Raw genomic sequence first — 22706 nt, 5'->3', positions numbered from 1 at the left:
ATGTAAAAAAGTATAGATTTATCCTATGTATCAATATGAATGGAAAAAAATTTATAATCAAAAGGCAGATTTTCATTAGACGTTTAGGAACATACTAAGGAGTTCTTGCAATACATTTTTCAAATAGGGTAACGTTAAATAAAATTCACTTTCTTGTAACTTTAGCACTTACCATATCTGAGAAACGTTATTGTAAAAATTTTCTAACGTTGAATGCAGCCAGAATTAAAGAGTTTTTGCAATACCGTCTCTCAGATACAATAAACGTAAATCATTAATGTTATTCGCTCAGAAATAATGCTGCGATATACGCGACCAAAAGCATTCACGATCAACGTTTATCGTATCTGAGAGATGATGGCTACTTTCCGATACTTACTGCTAGCACTGAAATTCTATAATATATATATATATTTTCAATACTGGCAGTAAATTCCGGAACACAACCGATATTGCGAGAAAAAAACTCCCTATTATTATGGCTGCGTTCCGATATTCACTACCAGCACTAAAAATCTATAATATACGTGACAGAAACTATGTATTTTCAGTACTGGCAGTGAATATCGGAACGCAGCCTATATTATTACCAAACTCAAAACATCATTTGATGTTCACCTTACGCTGTTATTGGTCGCTTGAGATACCGTTTGTTATTGAATTATCTTATCGTATCGTTTCTCCTGTCAATTTGTTTATGCGCATTATGTTCCACAAATATATATTTATTACTACGAGAACGACAAACTTGATATTTTGTGTAAATTTTAACAGTTAATCATAGTTTGCATGTCCGAGATCGCGCAGCTGACCAATACGCGTGCGCTTGATGCCGTTTCTTATTGATGGATGATCACGTGATACGCAGTCGTGGTTATTTCTTACCAATTAACATGAAACAATATTGAAACTAACATCCGCTGGTTATTTGATGTCCAACAGCTTCACTTCCAATGTGTTGTGGAGATATTCAGAATAAGTGACGGAAAAAGACAGGCAGTTCTTGCCTGAAGCTATATTAAAATTTTATTGAAGGTATAGTATTTTATATGTCAAACATTTGCATTTACGAAAACGGTGAAATAATTTTTAAAATTCAGCTAAAATTATGGTAATTGGAAAATTAACGTAAACAAAAGCTACATTCCGATATTCATTGCAAGTACTGAAAATACATAGGTATATCACTCGTATCATAGATTATTAGTGCTAGCAGTGAATATTAAATCGCAGTTAAAAACGAACTTGTAATAATTGCATTTTTACACTTTTTTTTTTATACTTTATTATAAGATATTCTGAAAAAATTCCCTAAACAAAGAATTATAGATATACAAACCAACATGTTAATATAAAAAATTTTATTCTATATGGTGTATTGTGCATAGTTTGTTCATTAGTTACATGATAAAACAACTTTGTTAATAAAATTCGAACTTATTTTGAATATTTCTTTTTAATTTAAAGGCATACAAAATTTAGAAAAGGAAAAAGATTAGGAGGAAGCAGCGATAATATATTAATATTTCTTTCATATTTTTTTTCTCAGAATCTTGATTTTATTTTAATAATATTGTATAGCTTCTTAGACTATTTTTTTTCTTTTACTTATTCTTATTTAGTATATAAATTAATTAAAATAAAATAATTAAAGTTTACTGTTTTATTTTTATTTCTTTGATCTTTGTGTTTTGTTTATCAATTCTTTCTACTTTTTTCCATATTCAATCTTTTTTCTCTCTTAATCTTACATTGATCAAATATATCCTTTCTTCTTCCTCTGTATATTTCTTCTCTTATTTTTTTAATAGTTTTTAGTTAACATTTTGTACTTTTCTACTGATGACTTCTTTTCATATATCTATTTCTTAAATATGAATATATGTAAGTAGTCATTTTGTATCAGTACTTGAGACAAGATGTCTGAAAGGGGAAGAGGAAGAAGCCGTGGGCGTGCAGTACCACAAAAACAACCACAGCAAACATCTCAACAGCTTCCACATGCCCAATCATCAAGCCAAGAAGTTCGTAGACCAGGGCAAACAGTACTGCCTCAGGCTGGCAGTTCTTCAGTAAGTAATATATTTCACATGTGTCATGTTTTTAAATATTAATTAAAAATTAAATGTACAATAATACTTAGTGAGTAGTTTATTATTCTTGTTATGATTATTACAAATATAACAAGCACTAGTCATGTCAATATAATCAAAACATTTTCTTTTCATGTTCAATTTTGCAATAATGTTTATGATATGTAATATAATTTATTCAAAACAGGCTAGTGGTGATTTAAATCAAATCTATAAAGTTTAGTGGTTGCACATACAGAATATAAATTTAAATTGTTTATCAAAATTCTTTTCATACAATATTGTTATTTTATATTTAATGACATTAGTTTCACCTATCAATCTCTATTATTGAGCAAAACAAAGTATTTTTATCTTAGATATATTTATATTTAGCTTTACAGTTTCTTTATTATATATTATACGATTCTCTTATTTTTTTAATTTTATTGTAGGTATATATAAGTAGTCCTTTCAAATTAAAATATTTCTATATATTTATTAAAACAATATTTCCTGAAATTTAATCAGATTAAAAACTATCCAAAAGTACATAATAAAGCAATGTACATATATTTAAAATTGACCAAGCTTAACATATTATAATTTATATTTCTTGTGGCGTAACAAATTATACATACAATAAATTCATATAAAAATTGATCATATTTGATTATTTTTAGGATTTGTGTTCTTTGTAATAATTTTGTATAAATTTTTATAAAATATAAATAATACAAGAACTATTCATTATTGTTTAACTAAACAATTAAATATGACAGAGTGGCCGTGGCGTGACACAACGTGTTGGTGCAAAAGGTGACAGTACTGCAGTCATGCAGATAGGTCGGGGTGTTGAGAAGATGACACTTCAACCTGGTATTTCATATTTTTGTTTTCTTTTATCATTATTTATTGTTATTCTATCATTACTGCATTATTTATTTCTTAATTTTATGTACATAATAACTTACATAATATTTGTATCATTACATAAAGTAAAAAAATAATATATTTTTATTACTGTTGAGAAATATCTAATAATTTTGCTATAATTGAAAAATATCCGTAATGTTTGGATGTGTATATGTACTTTATTTAATACATAAATATATAATGAACATATTCACATTGTTAACATATGTATTACACTTAGCAGTAATATATGTATATAAGTAAACATTAAATATATAATGTAACTTTTTTCTTTTATAAAAGGTGCCAGTGGAGATGCTGGTCCCAGTGGAATTGCTGGACCCAGTGGAATTGCTGGACCCAGTGGAATTGCTGGTGGAGGTAATGGTGTTGCAGTCGTTGTCACAGGAAGAGGAGCATCCCGGGGTAAAAGAATTGTATCAGCGGATATCTTTGTCACGAAACCAAGCCATATAATAAACAAGAAGGGTAAACAATAATTATGATATTAATTTAATATATTACTCATTTGACAAAAAGATCATATAAAATAATTAATTCGTGTACATCAATGCATGTCGATAGAACATATTGTATTGGGTAGTAGAATAATACCAGAATATTTTTATTTGTTCTTAGAAGTTGCTTACACATTTCTTTTTATTCACACAACTTTCAGGAGTGACTGGCAGCCCTATTTCGATAAGAGCAAATTATTTCAAGTTTATTAGTAAGACTGATTGGTGCGTTTACCAATATCATGTCGATTTCGCACCTGAAGAAGATCGCACTGCTGTACGTAAAGGTTTACTTAGACTTCATCAAGAAAAAATCGGTGCATACATTTTCGATGGTACTGTAATGTACACGAGCAATCGATTACCCGAGGTAAGGAATCTAGATGATATTGTATTTACTTTCACTATTGTTTGTGATAAATGCAATCTATTTATTTTAGCAAATGGAGCTTCTATCAACTCGACAATCGGATAATACGCATATAAGAATTACTGTTCGTGTTGTTGGTAGCATCATGCAAGGAGATCCCCATTATATTCAATTCTTCAATATAATAATGAGAAAGTGTTTGGGCTACCTAAGGCTTCAATTAGTCGGTCGTAATTATTACGATGCCATGAATAAAGTACGTCCAGACATTATGTCACGTCGAAGTGATTTGCGCTTAAAAAAAACGTAACGGAATTGTTTGGTTATGCTATGTAGGTGACCTTGCCGGAACATAAATTGGAATTGTGGCCAGGATATTTAACATCCATCCGACAACATGAACGTGATATCTTATTGTGCGCCGAGATAACGAGTAAAATTATGCGTCAAGAAACATTGCTTGACATTCTGAATGATTGTTACAGGAATGATAGCCGCAACTACCGAGTAAGTTGTGCTCCTATTTAAAATTTCCTATATGTTCGTGTGGATTTTTATACACACATATATCATACAATAAACGTTATTTCCCTATATAATTTTATACATATCTCCAACTTTATCACGTATGCGTGTATAGGCACAATTTTCTGCCATGGTGATAGGAACAGTAGTTCTTACCGCTTACAATAACAATACATACCGTATTGAGGATGTGGATTATTCAGCAAACCCTCGAGCAACATTTCCTATGAAAGACGGCAGAATGATAACATATATTGAATATTACCGCACCAAATACGACATCAGAATTACTAATGCTAGTCAGCCGATGCTTCTAACAAGAAATAGACCGAGAGATCGACAAGCCGACAGAGGAGACCCAGTTTATTTAGTGCCTGAATTATGTTGTGCGACAGGTGCGTGTAATTGTATCGTGCAAATTTATCGGCAACTTTAATTTAAGATTTGATTTGACTCTCATTATTCTGTACTTACTATTGCATCTTACTAAACTAAAAAATGTTTTTTCATATAATGTAATTGTTTATTCATACTCGGTTCTTAATTTGATTGCTTTGATACACTGCTATTGTAATTTCCAGGTTTGACTGATGCAATGAGGGAAAATTTCTCGGTTATGCAGAGTCTAGCCCAATATACACGCGTTAATCCTGACGTGCGTATCGAAAAATTATTGTCGTTCAATAGACGACTTCGCGATCAGCCTCAAGTTATGCAAGAACTCACTCAATGGAACTTAAACTTAGATCACAACTTGCTTCAAATTGATGCACGTGTCTTACCTCCCGAAAAACTTGTATTTGGTGGAAATGCATTCATTATGCCTGATAAAGGTGAATGGTCTAGTCACATGAAAAACAAACGGTGTTACAATGTTACAGCATTGAAAGATTGGATTTTTATTGCCCCGGAATTTCTTAAAAAACGTACAGGTGTAGGCGGTATTCAGGTATTACAATATATTCTATATTTTTCCTTCTGTCTTGTCATTCGGTTTCTTGCATATTATTGTATTGCGTATCATGTATTACATATGATTGTGTTGTGAATTCGAGAGTTAAAACATTCTGTTTATATAACTTCCCTCGCTTTGAATGACACAGTATTGATTTCAGAACTTCGTGGATGGTATACTGAAAATATCACGTGGAATATCATTCCATGTAGAACAACCGGAAGTATTATGGATCGGTGATGATAGACCAAGCGGGTATAGTGAATTCCTTGAAAGAATTCTATGCAAACGGATACCACAGCTGATATTTTGCGTAGTAGCGAACAATCGCATTGATCGTTATTCGGCGATCAAAAAAAAATGCTGTGTGGATCGGCCTGTAGCATCTCAAGTTTATTTGCAAAAGAATTTGTCGCACAGGAATCTTCAGTCCATCACTACAAAAGTAGCGATACAAATGAATTGTAAGTTAGGTGGAGCGCCTTGGCGCGTAGACATTCCACTGGATGGATTAATGGTCATTGGATTCGATGTTTGCCACGATACAGCAAACCCAAATAAAGATTTCGGTAAGCATTCCGAACTCTTTCATCAATTTTAATATTGTAAAGTTGTGTTTTATTTTTTGAGCTGTCTATTATTTCTATTTGACTTATTCATTTAAGATTTTTTCTCTTTTTTTTTTTTTAATAGTTCAGTGTTTAAATCCGGCTTGAAACATTCGATTACATATCTTGTTGAATACGTTAAAGCAATCTTCACTTTAATCTCTTTTATATATATATTTATATATATATTATATTTTATTTATATATATATATTGTATGTAGCACAAAATATAACGTCATTAGACGTAATATTTATTAAACATTTATCAATTCCCTTTCGTCATATTAACGATTTGTTACAGGTGCAATGGTGGCATCTTTAGACAAAGATCTTACAAAATACTACAGTTCAACCAACTTACATTCAGACGGCGATGAATTATCTCACATGTTCTCCTTAAATATATATAAGGCCGCGATGGCATATCAGGCGCATAACAGGACTTTGCCCGCACGTATACTGATTTATCGTGACGGCGTTGGCGAAGGTCAAGTGTCGCTAGTTTTGCAGCGGGAAATCGTGGACTTACGGAAGAAACTTAACGAGCTTTATGGTGGCGAGAAATATAGAATGTCATTCATAATTGTGACAAAACGTGTTAATACTCGATTCTTCTTCAATAAGCAGAATCCACCGACGGGTACGGTGGTTGATGATGTCGTCACAAGTCCGATCAAATACGATTTCTTTATTGTGTCACAGCAAGTAAGGAATGGCACAGTAACACCAACTTTATATAGCGTTATTTATGATAATATCAATTTAGATCCGGACAAGATGCAACGTCTTACATATAAACTAACCCATATGTATTTTAATTGCACTAACACTGTCCGAGTACCGGCACCTTGCCATTATGCTCATAAGCTGGCGTTTTTAGTGAGTAAATATATTCACCAATCGCCAGACTCCCAACTGGAAAAGACATTATACTTTTTATAATTACTTGTATTTTTTTGTTCCTTTTAGATGTTTTTGCAAATTCATTTATTTTATATATCTACAAATTGCAAAAAATCTTAAGCTTTTCTCGTAATTTTTGTTTAATTTTTATCTCCCACAATAACAGTAAAACATGATTAATAATCATATTAAATTGTATGATTCTACAAGACATCAGATATTTTGATAATTTTTAAGTTTATTCATTCTGTTTTGCGCTTTACCCTACAGTTAACATGTATCACTTCTCAAGATCGTAGTAATGTAAATCTGTGTCTAAATCTATTGATTTGTACTGATGATTTATATAACAGGACAAAATTTCACAAACATATAGTTAAAGTTTATTATATGCATAAGAAAATTTCTTCGTCGATAGTGTGCACTGATAGAAAAATATACATTTGTATGTTATTATATAAGAATATATATAAAATATTTAGGAATACTTGTAGTTACATTACATGTATTTAAAGTGTACACGTACGTGTACACTTTAGAGTTTATGAAAAGAGTATTTACTTTTTTTATAACTAAGATAAATAAGTAATATGTCTTACATTTTTCAACCAAAATATCCTACTTTTTCAACCAAAGTATCCTAGAGTACTCGATCAACCCTGAAGTACTTGCACAATGAAAATTGCACAAATTTCAAAAATGTTTAATCAAAAGAAACTGAGAAAAATACACACAAGTGTTCAAATGAAAGAAAGAAAGACCGTTAGCCTTAATTTGACTTGACATTATGTTCAAAAATTGATATATGATAATACAACAGATACAATTTATTTGAAATGATAATTATGACCTGTTAATATGTTAAGTACTTTTACAAAATATATTCATTTTGATTGTAAAGCTTGCATTATAATTGAATAATCAAAGATATGTATTTCACTTTGTAATAAACATATCTATGTCATCTCAATAAAGAACGTATCATTCATGAACAATCCTTTCATACGATTTTTATGTTGTATAATATGTACATATAATACATTTAGTAAAATATTCTATTAAGTAAAATGATGCATATATACACTATATATATATATATATATATATAATATACACGTACAATACATCATGTTTTGTGCCTTCTAAAAGTTGATCGTATTACATAACATAGATTTTATAAATAAAATGTTAAATATATTGCGCACGCGCATGTAAGTTATATGGGAAAGCACGTTTCGTTATTATTACAATTCAGTATACGAGAGTTTGTCCACCTTGATCGCGCGCATGCTATCATTTACTGATAGCGGACTTCGTATTGGCGGTGACTTTAAAGTAATAACAAATAATAGTTTTTCAAAAGTTTTATTATGTCGCAACTCTGCCTATATATAATTCATTAAAAATTTAATACATGCAATTTTCCGCAAATTTATAAAATTTAGCTCTTTGAAAGGACGACTCTAAGTAGATACTCTCCTTAAATTGAGTTATAATCGTAAATTGACTAATCACGCGATATCATGTGTGGAGATTATCAGAAAATATACTTCTGATAACCAATTATCATGACGAATGAGGATAATGTGTGGAATGAGCTAGCGAATATTCCAGCTGATCCTCCTGAGACAAGAGACAAATGCTCACAATGCAAGTAAGTGCAAAAAGTACATGTATAGAATATATATCCTATTATATGTATATTTTTTATGTAGAGAATATATATACTTGTATAGTATAAATTGGGCAAATATACATTTATAAACCATTAAAAGGAAGACAAGTATTTTTATTAATTTTAATAAAACTTAACACATATATATATATATTTCATTGCTTACAATTAAAATATAAAAGTTAAGATATTGTTATCCTTCTTATTATAAAAATAAAGTTTATTTTTAAATTTCAAGTTGTAAGGTTAGAAAATGCTTCAATATATACAGTAATGTTTGTGTCAACAATTAATAGCTAGAACATAATTGTTTAGAGGAAAATGTGATTTTAAATAAATATTTTCAAAAGTTTCAAGTTAAAGCAACAGGTGTTACTTTCAGGAGACCTGTGCAAGTATGTTGGTGTCCAGGTTTACCAAAACAACGTCTTAATCCAGCATCAAGAATAATAATCTTGCAGCATCCAGCTGAAGCAAAGCGTTGTTTACGTACAGTGCCAATGCTAGCATTAGCTTTAGAATCAGGAAAGTGCCTAATTTATAGGTAAAAAGATTGATTGCTTTTACTATTATCCTTGATTGTTTATATTTTATAAATTTAAATTGACAATTGGGTTTATTTCTTTTAGAGGAAAAAAGTTTCCATTACCTATACATGAAGGCCTAGCAGAAATTCTAAATGATAAAAACACTATTTTACTATATCCTTCACCTGGAGCTGTTGCATTAGATACATTAGATCCAATTGGTATCAATGAACAAAAAGCATATAACTTGGTTCTACTGGATGGAACATGGCCACAAGCAAAAGTAATCACTGATGATTTAGCTACAAGTTTAATTTAACTATAAGTCCCTTGTATCAACATTTCACTTACTAAGTAATATCTAATTTATAGTTCAAAATCAAACAATATAAGAGTAAAAGCTAATAAGAGTTGATTGTGGATCTAGTTTGCACATCTTTATATAAATAGTGATATATAAAATTTAAATATGAAATTATATGAAATTTGATTGATTGGTTGAGTTTCTAAACATTGTAAGACTAAGTTTGTTATAATTGGTAATAATAGTAAATTCATGATAATATAAAAACTGTAACATATTTCATAAAAAAAAAAAAGATAAGTCAACTAGTTTGGTTTAAAACATAACTTCTTTTTTATATATTATATGCGTTATATGACCTATTCTGTTGCTCATGACTGAGAATCACTTATAATTTGTATCAATTTGAGGATGACCACATCAATTGAAATATTCTGACAATAAGATAATTTATGTACATCTATATACAGAATATTACAAATATATGCAAAGTAGATCTATAATCGGCTCTTATTGTTTTCTACTCTCATATTTGATTTTAATTCCTTATAATTCCTTATAATTATAATTAAATCCTTATAATTATTTACTCATTTATAAATCTCTAGACAATGTACAAGTACATATAATGAGATTTCCAAAAAAAAAGCAATTAATCAGGATAAATTCTTGTTATTTGTCATCATATTCACGCATACATACACATATCTCACAGGCAATATATCACTCTAGTCCATCTTTATATTTTCTACGAGCTTGCAAGCTAATCGGCGTACCCACTAGCGAGTATGTGATTAGGACACAGCCAACGGAAGGTTGCCTCTCAACATTAGAAACAGGCGCAAGTGCACTTTCAATTCTAGAAGGCGACCCCGAACTAAGGGAAAAAATGTTAGGTCCGTTGCATTATTTGTGCAGGTGAGAATGCATTAAAATTCCTTACACTTTTACAATCGTTAACACTTCTCTACAGAATAAATTCTAATTCTTGTCTTGATAAAACCGTTTTTGTTTGTAGATTTCAATTAGAGAATGGCGCGGTAACCCATCAGAGTAAGGAATTTCTTATTAAACAAAAAACTTACCCGAAGTTGATTGGCAAAAGACTTGCCAAACAATTACGCATATTACCAGACGGTACGTCGTAACGTTTTAAAATGCATCTACAATTGACAGTGAAGAGCTCTTAATGTGATATTCGAACAAGAATCGTCGAGTGAAATGTTGGACTCGCAATAAAATCTCTTTATTTATACTTACAATAAATTTTAATATACTTTAGCATGTAAGAACATTATCAGCACTTCAAGCACATTTTGCACTTCTGATATTTCAGTCAAATTTCTATTTTTACAGCTTTACTGTTTTTATACATATTCGAACGTTCCTTAATAATTAAAATTGAATTCGACTTCACCGTGTTGCGGGATAAAGGTAAACGTCCAAGAAAGCATGCTTCCTTTAGTGACGTCACAAATTTTACGGAATAAATGCACTCCTTGTCTCGTGTATGGATCCCAGGACACGCATTTGCCAGGCACTATTTCCTCGATCGGGCCACAGGACACCGATATCTCGGTGTCCAATTGCCAATCCACCCATAAAGCAACGCCATTACAGGAACCGCTGCTGGAAAATTGAGGATACCGATATACAGAGTGATTCAGACCACCCGTACAGCCCTTTTATTTCGGAAATAGAACATTTTAAAGAAAAATGTTTCGGACAAAAGTTGTATGGCTTCAAGGGTGGCATAAGATGGTATCATTGGTTTGACCTTGAAGAGTTACTTGATGGTCACATGAAGGTCATCTTCAATTTCTTAAATAGAACCTACTATTTCTCATTACATATTCTTGTTAGCTTATCTCGAGAGCTTTCCAAAACACTACAACAAAATATTTTTTCAATGAGTACTTTTCGAGTTATGAGGCTCCAAAGCAATATTTTGCAGTACTTTGACATAAAGTACAAAATATGTTGTGTTGTTATGAGGTCTAGTAAATCCTTAGGTATTATTTTAAGGACAAATTACCTTTTCACTCAAATCTCTGTAGTTATGCATGTTTCAAAAAATTCGGATTATCCTACTTTTAGCGCTATCCAAGAACAACGACGTGGACGTAGTAGAATTCTGTTCCCTTTGGTGTGTAGGTTTAACGTGAGTAATCCCCTTGCCTCTCGTGTGTGTGTGTATCTGTGTGTCTGTATTCAAGTAAGGTAGTGTTCTATGTGAGCACCATTCTTTTCAATGCAAACGTCTACTCTGTTTTGACAAGAATTGGTTGCTCGAAGAATTTCATCGCTACTTAAAGATTGAATTGCTTCTGTTATTCTGGTAATCATATCATTCCTTGTAGTTGGGCGATTACGGTATACTATGTCTTTTACCTTTCCCCATAAATAATAATCCAGGACAGTGAGGTCCGGTGATCGAGGTGGAAAATCGATTGGACCATATTTACCTATCCACTTATTGGGAAACATTATTATATTATTATTATTACATATTATTACCTCGACCACCGGACCTCACTGTCCTAGATTATTATTTATAGGGAAAGGTAAAAGACATAGTATACCGTAATCGCCCAACTACAAGGAATGATATGATTACCAGAATAACAGAAGCAATTCAATCTTTAAGTAGCGATGAAATTCTTCGAGCAACCAATTCTTGTCAAAACAGAGTAGACGTTTGCATTGAAAAGAATGGTGCTCACATAGAACACTACCTTACTTGAATACAGACACACAGATACACACACACACGAGAGGCAAGGGGATTACTCACGTTAAACCTACACACCAAAGGGAACAGAATTCTACTACGTCCACGTCGTTGTTCTTGGATAGCGCTAAAAGTAGGATAATCCGAATTTTTTGAAACATGCATAACTACAGAGATTTGAGTGAAAAGGTAATTTGTCTTTAAAATAATACCTAAGGATTTACTAGACCTCATAACAACACAACATATTTTGTACTTTATGTCAAAGTACTGCAAAATATTGCTTTGGAGCCTCATAACTCGAAAAGTACTCATTGAAAAAATATTTTGTTATAGTGTTTTGGAAAGCTCTCGAGATAAGCTAACAAGAATATGTAATGAGAAATAGTAGGTTCTATTTAAGAAATTGAAGATAACCTTCATGTGACCATCAAGTAACTCTTCAAGGTCAAACCAATGATACCATCTTATGTCACCCTTGAAGCCATACAACTTTTGTCTGAAACATTTTTCTTTAAAATGTTCTATTTCCGAAATAAAAGGGCTGTACGGGTGGTCTGAATCACCCTGTATAATCCATTCAGATCAGTGTTACTTAGCAACACATTTTTTGTTCTAAGTTCACAAAAATCCAATGGAAGAGACTCACTCTAAGAACGGAACATCGCCCGACACTTGAATACGCTCATCAAAATTTACATTACGCGTAAGATCAAGTTCTATGATGTTAAAGGACGCCGATAACGCCTTGCAAGGATATTCCCAGAGTGGATGTGCTTCTATGGGATTATCGCTTTGTTCACTAGAAGTCTGAAAACGCAGGGTATCATTTTATCATGTTTGATACAAAACTATATATCACGGTGTAATAACAAAACTTACAAACCTGCACAAGTGTATCGAAACAAGACAAGTCAAAACCTTCGCATACGCCAAGAGGTGCTCTTATCTTCTGTAGATCTTTGAACTCAACGGCGACGGCTTTAATTGTCGCCACAATCGGCATCCGTACGACGCTCGACGGATATCTAGAGGCGAGGTACCAAAATCGTAAATTTTCCCAGGGCACTATGGAATTTAAGAAGTACGGTTCTCCGAAGACAAAATTGATGTCGCGTGCCTCTGGCAGATCTTCGATTGATTCGACGATTTTCACCCGCTCGGCGAGGCCGTTCGCTTGCAGGAACATCTCCGTGGTTTTGCGCGACAAAAAGTTCTGCTCTAAGAGAAATACCTTGGCGCCCAGTCTCGCAGCCGCGAGTGCTAATAAGCAACCGTCCGAGAGACAAAGGCAGACGCTATTTGCCGTGATCCTCTTCCGCAAAGCCCGTATATACTTCTCATTGCGATTTGTGTCATTCAATTGACCGATGCGCGTTCTCGAATATGCAACATGCGCACAACAGTTGCATACGGGTCTTGGGCATTCTGGAATCTTCTCTCTGCGCCATATAATAATTTCCTTTTTAACTCATTACCAATTTCGAATGAAAAATACGCTTGCTTCGAAACAGATTATTAGAGTTGACAAGTAATATGTTGCTTGTAACGTTATATTATCATTGCAAGATACTTCGTAACAAATCAGTAACGTTATTTTTTCCAGTAATGCATATAAATTATTTTTACAAAGTAACTTTTCAAGTCTTGTAAGCCATAAGAAAGATAGCACGAATAACAGTAACGAGTAATAGTGACGCAAATATGAAAATATGAAAGAAATATTGATATGTATTAACGCATCAATTACGAAACGCAAGAATGATTGAAATATTATGGAAAAAAAAGTGGAAATTTACACTGATCCCTTGAGCAATTTAAACCAGAAAGAATACTCGTCATGATATCCGACGAGGTTCACTTCGACGCCTTGCGTGATTGGCACCTGTTCCGGGAGATAATATACGGCCTGCATCCAGTGATCCCTCCAAGGTATTAAATTTGCCATCTCCTGTAAACGCTCAGTATCATCCTTTATATTATCAGGGGTATCTGGATGTTCCCACACAGGTGCGCAGCTCAGCAGAATCTACAGGGATAATATCGCAGTATTTATTTATCCTTTAGAAAGGTGCGGAAACAAATTAAAAAAAAGAGAACAAGTAGATTATAAAAGAAATATATAAGGAAAAAGATATCATAACTACCTGATTATCCATATCCATATTTAAATCCCACCACATAAAAATCGCGTGCGCGACCCCAGTTGCTATCGGTTGTGCGCGTAATGACACCTTTTCATCATATAACAGAGGTTTCTTGCCAGACCAGTCGAACCTGAAGCACGTTTTCATAAAAAAGAAATTAATGTAAGAATTTCACCCGAACATGCAGTTCGTTAACAACATTCGGCAATTGTACTTTTAAATGTAGTTTGTACATGTAGTATTGCATTCTTAGAGAGATAGGAACATCATATCTACCTAAAAATAGGTTGCGGTTTTAGCAATGGCATAAAAGCATCACGAGGAATACGAGATAGCTGCATGTCGTGTACTGCTGCCGCACCAGAGCATGCTTGGATAGCTGGCGGAGCATTGACTAATATATCCTTTCCACCTTGAATAGGTTTTACTCGATTCCAAGCGCAAACTCTGGAGCTCTCGACTACCTGCGCCCATACTGTCCCACTGTGTGGTACGACAATACTATTTCCCTAATGTAAATAATAAAACATCTCTTTATTTCCAACATCTTAATATATATTTAAAAATAACAGAATATTACACAAATAACACACACTGTATATCGGCTTGCGTTACCTCGAGAAGAACCTCGTGAGCATGTCGAAATGTTGACAAAGCTCCTTCACCGATCAACTCCGTATCGAATACCTCGGTAACTAGAATGTTTGCGCGCTTTGGCATGTCGCCATTCTTCCCGATCGTCATTTTCGTAGAACGTTTGCAAATTAACTTAATCTTATCTTCGAGGCCGTTTTCTTTGATTATTCTCACAGCACAGTTGGCCATTGGTGTGAAAGCCTAGAAAATTCTTATTTACAAATGCAGGGAAATAGGAGAAGTTCAAGATAAATTGTAGAGCTTTTTGTACCTCACATGCAGTTACAGTATCAGCACCACATTTGGCTGCCATCATTGATAATAATCCTGTACCAGTGCCTATATCTAACACATTAGCCTCTTCTCCTGCCTGATGCTTCTTTATGATAGCTGCTTTTAGAGCAATATAATACTTTTCATTCTGTCAAAGGATATAAAAGATTAATGGTTGGTAAATTAAGATTCTAAAGCAATGATAGAAAACAAGAAAATATTAACTCGCTCATGATCATGTAGCATGTCTGCAAATGCAGACCTAGCTACTTCCTGATGATAATCGTAATATTGATCCTTTTCCTCCCATGTAGCAATACCCGTAAGAGGATTTAAACACTGCATAAATATACTCATGTTTTGTTTAGACAATGAACTTGTTAGAATATTAAAAGTAGTCCTTAACATTTACAGTTGGCACACAGAGAAAAAAGAAATTTGACAAAATATTTGTACTATTTGAGCTGTTTGTACCTACGAAACAATATAATTTATTATTCAATTATTCAAAGTTAAAATATTTAAATTGAATATTGAATCTTAATTATATACATTGTCATTGTTATCAGTAGATTTAAATATTGTTGAAAATATTTGTTATGACCACTAAATATTTGAAAACTTACTGATAATACATAGGACGTACTACTGCAGATAACAATGATAGCATATTCAAACTATCAGGTACATCTTCAACTTTCAATAACTTATGAGCTATCAACACAGTTTCATTTTCCTTCTGTTCCAATTTTCCAAATATTTTAAAAATATGAAACTTTTCCTATAAAGAAAATATTATAAAAGTATTACTCAAGATATTGAACAATATCATTATATGTCACAATACAATGTAGTACATCAAGTGTTGTATTTAACATGTTAACTGCCATAGGAATAACCGACACTTGATCTTTCAATAATGTCATAGTTTTTGATGATCTTTCTTGAGATAATTATGTCATACATACAAGATATAATGATAATAAGATTTTATCATATTACACATTTTATCATAACATGTTTGTGATAATGAAAACACAAAATTTACTGGACAGTCAATGTGTTAAGTATTAAGGTGAAGCAAATTTGTTGGAAGACAGGAATATGTTTCACTAATTATAAAGATAGTACTTTTTACCCATATGTGCAAACGTCTTCCCTTCTCGTCTTTAATATATATTGTTTCTACTGGAATATTCTCCAGTCTAAGAGTGACTTCGGCATTGCTGTTTGTCGAAATACTGCGAAGTCGAGCGAGTCGTGCTGAACCAGGTAAAATTTCACCGATAGTCTGTACGTACTTGATACAGTTTTCCTCGTAATCAGGTAGGGTCACGTACCGGTGAATATCTTCAATTAAAATGGGAATATGCGGGATAGGAGATGGTAATAGATTTTCGCGAATAGCCAAACACACCGGCCAACTACATGCTTCTTCCATATTATAAAGATCCACAATAGTATTGCGAGACGAAATATGTTTTTTACGCATGCGCGGAGAATGAGACACTAGAAAAGCATCTAAGATGAGCAAAATGAGATATCATTCCGAGTTTTCCAACTTTCTGATTCTTAACAGTATCTTTTCTATTCTAAATATCCATGCCTTTAACATAAATATATTAATATATTAATTTAATATTTGCAATGTCCACGCCTACTTATATCTTAGTCTTAAATCTATCTCTTGTCTGCTAATCGAATCCCGCCAAATTAACGTTCATAATTAGTATGTGTACGTTACTGAACTTCGTTGCTGAATTTCGTATAATTGCACCACTCATATGTGAGAAACATACCCCGTATTCTAACACTGAATTTGGTACAGAAGAGAATTCGCATGTTCAAAATCTTTTAAAAGTTTTGCCTTTGTTTAAACGTGATTTTTTATCGTAAGAATTTAACAAATATAACTTCGGTGTCTGATAGAATTCACAGCAAAGCTCGCAACATTTGAATTGCACGTTTGCTTTTATTGGGTGCATTGGGTGCATTCAGTACTACAACCGCTCACTGAGCGCTAAGTGAGCTCTTGCATCTGATTGGTGTATATTTTTAAATCTAAAGGTATATACCAATCAGATGCAAGAGCTCACTTAGCGCTCAGTGAGCGGTGTAGTACTAAATGCACCCAATGCACCCATTGGCCGCGTTCAGTAGAACAAAGTGATTAGAGAGCGTTTAGTGATTATTGTCTGTGATTGGAGCATTCTTTTAGATTCTTCATAGACCCAGAAGTATTTACCAATCAGGAGCGAGATTCAATGGAAAATCTAGTAATGTTGTCCAACTTTTGAGTCTGCTGAATGCAGCCATTCAGCAGACTCAAAAGTTGGACAACATTACTAGATTTTCCATTGAATCTCGCTCCTGATTGGTAAATACTTCTGGGTCTATGAAGAATCTAAAAGAATGCTCCAATCACAGACAATAATCACTAAACGCTTTCTGATCACTTTGTTCTACTGAACGCGGCCAATGTAGCCACTGATTGTGTTGCCAGATTTAAGCCAGCGGCACACGGTGCTTGTTTTCGTGCTGGATTGCTTGCTGGATGAAAATACTGCGTTCTGATTGGTACATTTCCATCCATCTTCGGAAATGTACCAATCAAAACGCAGTATTTTCATCCAGCAAGCAATCCAGCACGAAAACAAGTACCGTGTGCCGCTGGTTTTATTTAGGCTGCGTTCCAAAATTCACTGCCAGTACTGAGCATGTATAGTTTATGTCACATATACTATAGATTTTTAGTGCTGACAGTGAATATCGAAACGCAGCCTTAAATAAAAATGTCATAACTTTTTACCTATCAACCATCCTATCTTTGTTCTATATAGTCTCAGTGTAACTAAAATAAATTTTTATTGTTTGATACATGTAAAGGGATATAAATAGAAGGTTAAAAGGTAAATAGAAAGTGAAGGTATAAATAGAAGGGTAAATAATAGTTAAGGATAAATAATAGTTAATACAGTATTAAACTATATTAATGATTAATAAAAATATAGTTTTTTTATGTAAGCATCTATAGATTCGAAATTCGATATGCATGTTTTAACTACTCATATGCTTAAATTGATACATTTCTATATGTTAAATATGTATTATTCTCACAGAAATCAATAATAAGCATATAATTTTATTAAGTTGAAAAGCACAATAAAATGTTAACTCCTCGCTTTGAGATAACTCAAACAGAGACAGAAGTTATAATAGTTATACATGCTCCATACACCAACATAAAAACCACAGAGGTATATGTTGATGGAACAGACTTCAGATTTTATTCTACACCATACTTTTTGAGGTAAACAATAAAATAAGATTTTATTATAATCTAGTAAATTTCAGGTATTTTTTCTGTAAGCTATCCTTATTTATGTTTAACCCTTTGTATCCTGTACTTCAAAGTACCGCTCTATATATGCGCTCTTGAATTTTTTTCCCATGTCTTACCCTATATTCCTGTCGGTATTTATAAATACCACATCAAAATTTAATCATTGAATTGTTACAAAATTTATTTTCCTGTTTCTTATGTTTATGATATGCCAAGAGTTATTTAATTACGCAAAAATTTAATAAGGTCTTGGGTAAATTAATTTAGGATATAAAGGGTTAAAATTTATATCTTGTGTACCCTAATATATAAAAATTAAACTTGTTAGGAAATTATTCTTTTACTCCTTTTTAAAATTATACTTAAGCATAATAATTATACATATGAAAATTTACCTATATATTCATATATGATATTTATATTTTGATCTATACTAGATATATTGAACAAATCTTACAGATTGAAATTACCAGGTGAAATAGAAGAAAATGATTCATCCTCTGGTTCTTATGATTGTGAAAAGGGTTATTTTACTTTAAAATTATCAAAAGTAAATAAAGGAGAGTACTTTGAGAACTTAGATATGATAACCATATTTTTGGAACCGCCAAAAAAACATAATATAATTGCTCCTTCCATTGAAGTAATTGGTAAGTTGTTCAAATATAATATAAAAATATAAGCCAATATTGTTAACATATATATAAGTTATATTTACATATAAAGTAATACTTTAAATTTTAGGTAATCCATCTACAAGTTCAGCAGACATAGATGGGAATTTACAAAATATTACAGATGTTGATATGTCAAGTGGTGCTGACTCAGGAGATATTTGGTTTATTCCTCAGAAACAGGCTGTAGAAAATATAACCCTTCTTACCAATTCTCCAAAATATGGTTTTGCAAATAAAATATCTGGAGCATTAAGTGCATTTGAAGTATGTTTTTATGACTAATTTTTTCACAAATAATGAGCTAAATTTGTTATAAATTATTTCATAATAAGTATAGAAATAAAAAAAGTATTTCTTTAGTTTAATAATGTTAGGTGAAATAATTAATCTTACAAGTAACATATATGTTTTATTTTCTTAAATTTAGCCAGTGTGGATAAAGGATATAATAGATCTTCCTACTCCTGATATAACTCCTGAAATAGAAAGAAAAACTTTGCGGCAATTGCATGAAGATAAAGACTTCAATGAAGATCATTATTTAGCGGATTATTTTGAACCAGAATGGACTGAACACATAGCATATGTAGCAGAATGGGATACATTACAGAAAGATCAAATTATGTTTAATGAAGTAGAAGTTGATCTGTTGAAAGAACTTCCAAATAAGGAATATTTATTAGAAGCTGAAGATATTCAGAAGTTATGTTTAAATCTTGTGGATATTTTATATGCTAATTGTTATAATCGTAGAACAACTTTAGGAGAAAATACTGTGGAAAGTGGTTGGACAATCAACAAACTCAGTTCTACATTATGTTGGTTTCAGGTATGTAAAAAAATTGCATAAAAATTGCTTATTCCATTATTTAAACAAATAATTATTTAATTTCAGAATTTCACTTCTATGGATGAAGTTATAATAGCATGTTTCCGAAGGTCGCTTTGTTATCCTCTTTACAGAAATTGGGAACTATCTATGAAAGTTTTTGAAGATGTTAAAAAAGTTGTAAAATTGGGTGAGTATATATCAGACTATTTTAATGCAATATACAAATATATCAGCAGAATTTTACTATTTAAGAATGTTTCATGTGCAGGAAAGAAATACATTATCAAATGCTTCTGTGAAATACACAGCATTTTCAATACATCATATGCGCCACGTTACATATTAAATCAATTATACATCAAGGATTTTTTAATATGGTTACAAAAGTGTCCTGATTCTTTAATAGAATCACTACAAACTATTTTGGATAACGTAAATTCCATAAAAATTATATTTTTCATATACTCTTATTTGATGTTATTTTACTTTATATATTTATTAATTATAAAGGTTTATCCTGACAAGGTAAATATGGAATTCGGTTTAGTGAAATTAGAAGCAGAAGGTCATACTGTTCACAAAGAACTTATTATAGCAAATACTATTTATGAGGCCACTGAACAAATAAATGCATTGGCTCTTGAAGACGAAGAGGAAGAAAAGTAAGTAGATTATATTTTTCTGCTTTGTAACCAGACGTATTCCAAATGTTTTATGCATTTCATATAATTTTATTTTAAAGGCCAAAGAATATGTACCATGTTAAACAAAAACAGTTTTTTAAACATTTGTAAGTACTTTAATATACTTAGCTTAACCATTAGTAATTACCATTTAACGCAAAGCGTGGTAACTATTTTTATAAAATTTATTTCTTTTTTATTGCTACATACACATGCACATACATATAAATATACAGCTATATAATTATAGCTTAATAATTATATATGTATATAACTCCTTATCCAATTCCTTATCCAAATAAATCCTTAATAATAATAATAATAATAGTATATATAGATATAATACATGTGATCTTAACAAAACTTGTGGCATACAATGTATGTTTTGCTGGTGACTAATATATTTGTTATAAATTGTTTTAAGTTATATTGCATGCTGTATGCTCCTTTATCTAACAAAAGAGTCACTGCAATTTAATAATTTTTGTTTCATTTTTTAGCAATTTCTATTTTTTTTTTTTTTACTTGATATATCAGACACACACACACACACGCGCGCGCGCGCACACACACACACACACACACACACACACACAGAAACACACAGAAACACACAGAAACGCACAGAAACGCACAGAAACGTACAGAAATACACAGAAACGCACAGAAACACACAGAAACACACACATACACACAGAAACACACACATACACACACATACACACAGAAACACACACATACACACAGAAACACACACACATACACACAGAAACACACACACATACACACAGAACACACACACACACACATACACACAGAACACACACACACACACACATACACACAGAAACACATAGAAATACCTAGAAACACATAGAAACACGTAGAAACACATAGAAACACGTAGAAACACGTAGAAACACATAGAAACATATAGAAACACATATAATTATTATTGTGCACTATTTGTCTTGATACACCATGCAATACATTTGGATTTTCTAAATTAACATTGGATTATCTTAACAACTTATCTATCAGCATATATCTATTCCACAGATGTAATTATAAGATAAAATAATTTCATATTGACATATATTGTACTAATAATTAAAATATATAAAAATTCCTACTAATAATAGGAATGCAAAATATAAGCCTACATTACTACAACTATTTCTACTTTGTTTTCACATATTTACTCTATGTATAGATCCAGGTTATCTTCAAGCAGTTCAAGTTCAACAGACAGTACTGATACAGATTACGAAACAGATTCTGGAAACTACCTAACAAGAACTACCACGTCAAGCAGTGATTCTACCAGCAGTGTTAGTGATCTTGACTCTGATGACTTCAGTAATCCTAAAAGTGACTCCGAAAATGGTGTCTTAAATGAGCATTAATTAATGGTAATTAATTTATGGTTAACATTTTATTTATTTGTAAAATATTCTGCATAATTAACATTGAATTTTCTCCAAAGGTATAATTTTTTAGTCTTGAATCAGTCATATCATATATTTAATCAGTCTTATCATATATTTAAATTTTACTTTATACCTTGTACATATTTCTATTACATCTTATGTAATGTATTTGTTTAAAACTTTTGTTTAAAAGTTGTTCCAAATTAATTAGTTATATTAACACAAGCGTTAAATTATATATACACTAGTTTGTATACTGAACTTGAAATTAAAATAGGTAAGAATTAAATATATTAAAATTAGATTTAAATGTTAAATATTCAGATTTGAGGCTTGTATTTTGTTCAAGTGTTAACATCGATGTATATGTGTGTATATATATGCATATATATACACATATATGTGTATATATGTAACAAGAACATAAAGAATAAAATTAATATAAAGTTTATATCCTCTTTTTCATACATTAGCGCATATCAAACGGCATTCTTGTGTGCGGCGGTTTGCACGTGCGGTATTTATATTTTTACGTATTACGCCAGTTTGCGAAACAACGAGGAGCGTATTATCGAGAATCC

The 22706-nt window shown here is 31.8% G+C and overlaps 4 protein-coding genes across 9 annotated transcripts; 3 read left to right on the top strand and 1 right to left on the bottom strand.

Annotated features, from left to right (window-relative positions):
* Positions 1–779: 779 nt before the first annotated feature.
* LOC105189142 (piwi-like protein Siwi) lies at positions 780–7317 on the top strand. Of its 2 annotated transcripts, none has more exons than XM_011151063.3 (11): positions 780–1035; positions 1893–2072; positions 2855–2951; positions 3291–3476; positions 3667–3875; positions 3946–4131; positions 4212–4382; positions 4516–4795; positions 4982–5349; positions 5516–5924; positions 6266–7317. In XM_011151063.3, exons 2-11 carry the CDS (start codon positions 1920–1922, stop codon positions 6904–6906), a joined length of 2700 nt encoding a protein of 899 aa, XP_011149365.2. In that variant the 5' UTR covers positions 780–1035; positions 1893–1919; the 3' UTR covers positions 6907–7317. The 2 variants fall into 2 exon arrangements, with proteins under 2 accessions (XP_011149365.2, XP_011149364.2); XM_011151062.3 differs by having other exon boundaries at positions 781–1035; positions 1907–2072.
* An 804-nt stretch (positions 7318–8121) lies between these two features.
* Positions 8122–10628, top strand: Dtwd2 (DTW domain containing 2). Its single transcript, XM_025297442.1, has 6 exons — positions 8122–8202; positions 8313–8521; positions 8925–9086; positions 9172–9352; positions 10089–10291; positions 10392–10628. Exons 2-6 carry the CDS (start codon positions 8436–8438, stop codon positions 10519–10521), a joined length of 762 nt encoding a protein of 253 aa, XP_025153227.1. The 5' UTR covers positions 8122–8202; positions 8313–8435; the 3' UTR covers positions 10522–10628.
* Art7 (arginine methyltransferase 7) lies at positions 10604–15940 on the bottom strand. 2 transcript variants are annotated; one of them, XM_011151066.3, is made up of 10 exons: positions 15787–15940; positions 15386–15634; positions 15159–15308; positions 14867–15088; positions 14528–14760; positions 14252–14381; positions 13904–14133; positions 12991–13546; positions 12754–12914; positions 10604–11002 (listed from the first exon to the last, which is right to left on the bottom strand). In XM_011151066.3, exons 2-10 carry the CDS (start codon positions 15566–15568, stop codon positions 10762–10764), a joined length of 2106 nt encoding a protein of 701 aa, XP_011149368.1. In that variant the 5' UTR covers positions 15569–15634; positions 15787–15940; the 3' UTR covers positions 10604–10761. The 2 variants fall into 2 exon arrangements, with proteins under 2 accessions (XP_011149368.1, XP_019699681.1); XM_019844122.2 differs by having other exon boundaries at positions 10604–10999.
* Positions 15941–17992: 2052 nt separating this feature from the next.
* LOC105189146 (protein SHQ1 homolog) lies at positions 17993–22686 on the top strand. 4 transcript variants are annotated; one of them, XM_011151069.2, is made up of 11 exons: positions 17993–18069; positions 18280–18470; positions 18963–19153; positions 19248–19444; positions 19608–20009; positions 20076–20199; positions 20281–20444; positions 20523–20674; positions 20755–20802; positions 21909–22107; positions 22599–22686. In XM_011151069.2, exons 2-10 carry the CDS (start codon positions 18328–18330, stop codon positions 22099–22101), a joined length of 1614 nt encoding a protein of 537 aa, XP_011149371.1. In that variant the 5' UTR covers positions 17993–18069; positions 18280–18327; the 3' UTR covers positions 22102–22107; positions 22599–22686. The 4 variants fall into 4 exon arrangements, with proteins under 4 accessions (XP_011149371.1, XP_011149370.1, XP_011149374.1 ...); XM_011151068.3 differs by lacking the exon at positions 22599–22686 and having other exon boundaries at positions 21909–22248; XM_011151071.3 differs by lacking the exon at positions 22599–22686 and having other exon boundaries at positions 18018–18069; positions 18311–18470; positions 21909–22248.
* The last annotated feature ends 20 nt before the right edge of the window (positions 22687–22706 follow it).

The sequence above is a fragment of the Harpegnathos saltator genome, unplaced genomic scaffold, assembly GCF_003227715.2.
Source record: "Harpegnathos saltator strain DR-91 unplaced genomic scaffold, Hsal_v8.6 scaffold177, whole genome shotgun sequence".
Lineage (NCBI taxonomy): Eukaryota > Metazoa > Arthropoda > Insecta > Hymenoptera > Formicidae > Harpegnathos > Harpegnathos saltator.
Note: the sequence above shows the minus strand (reverse complement) of the source record. Positions and strands in the feature narration are given on the sequence as shown.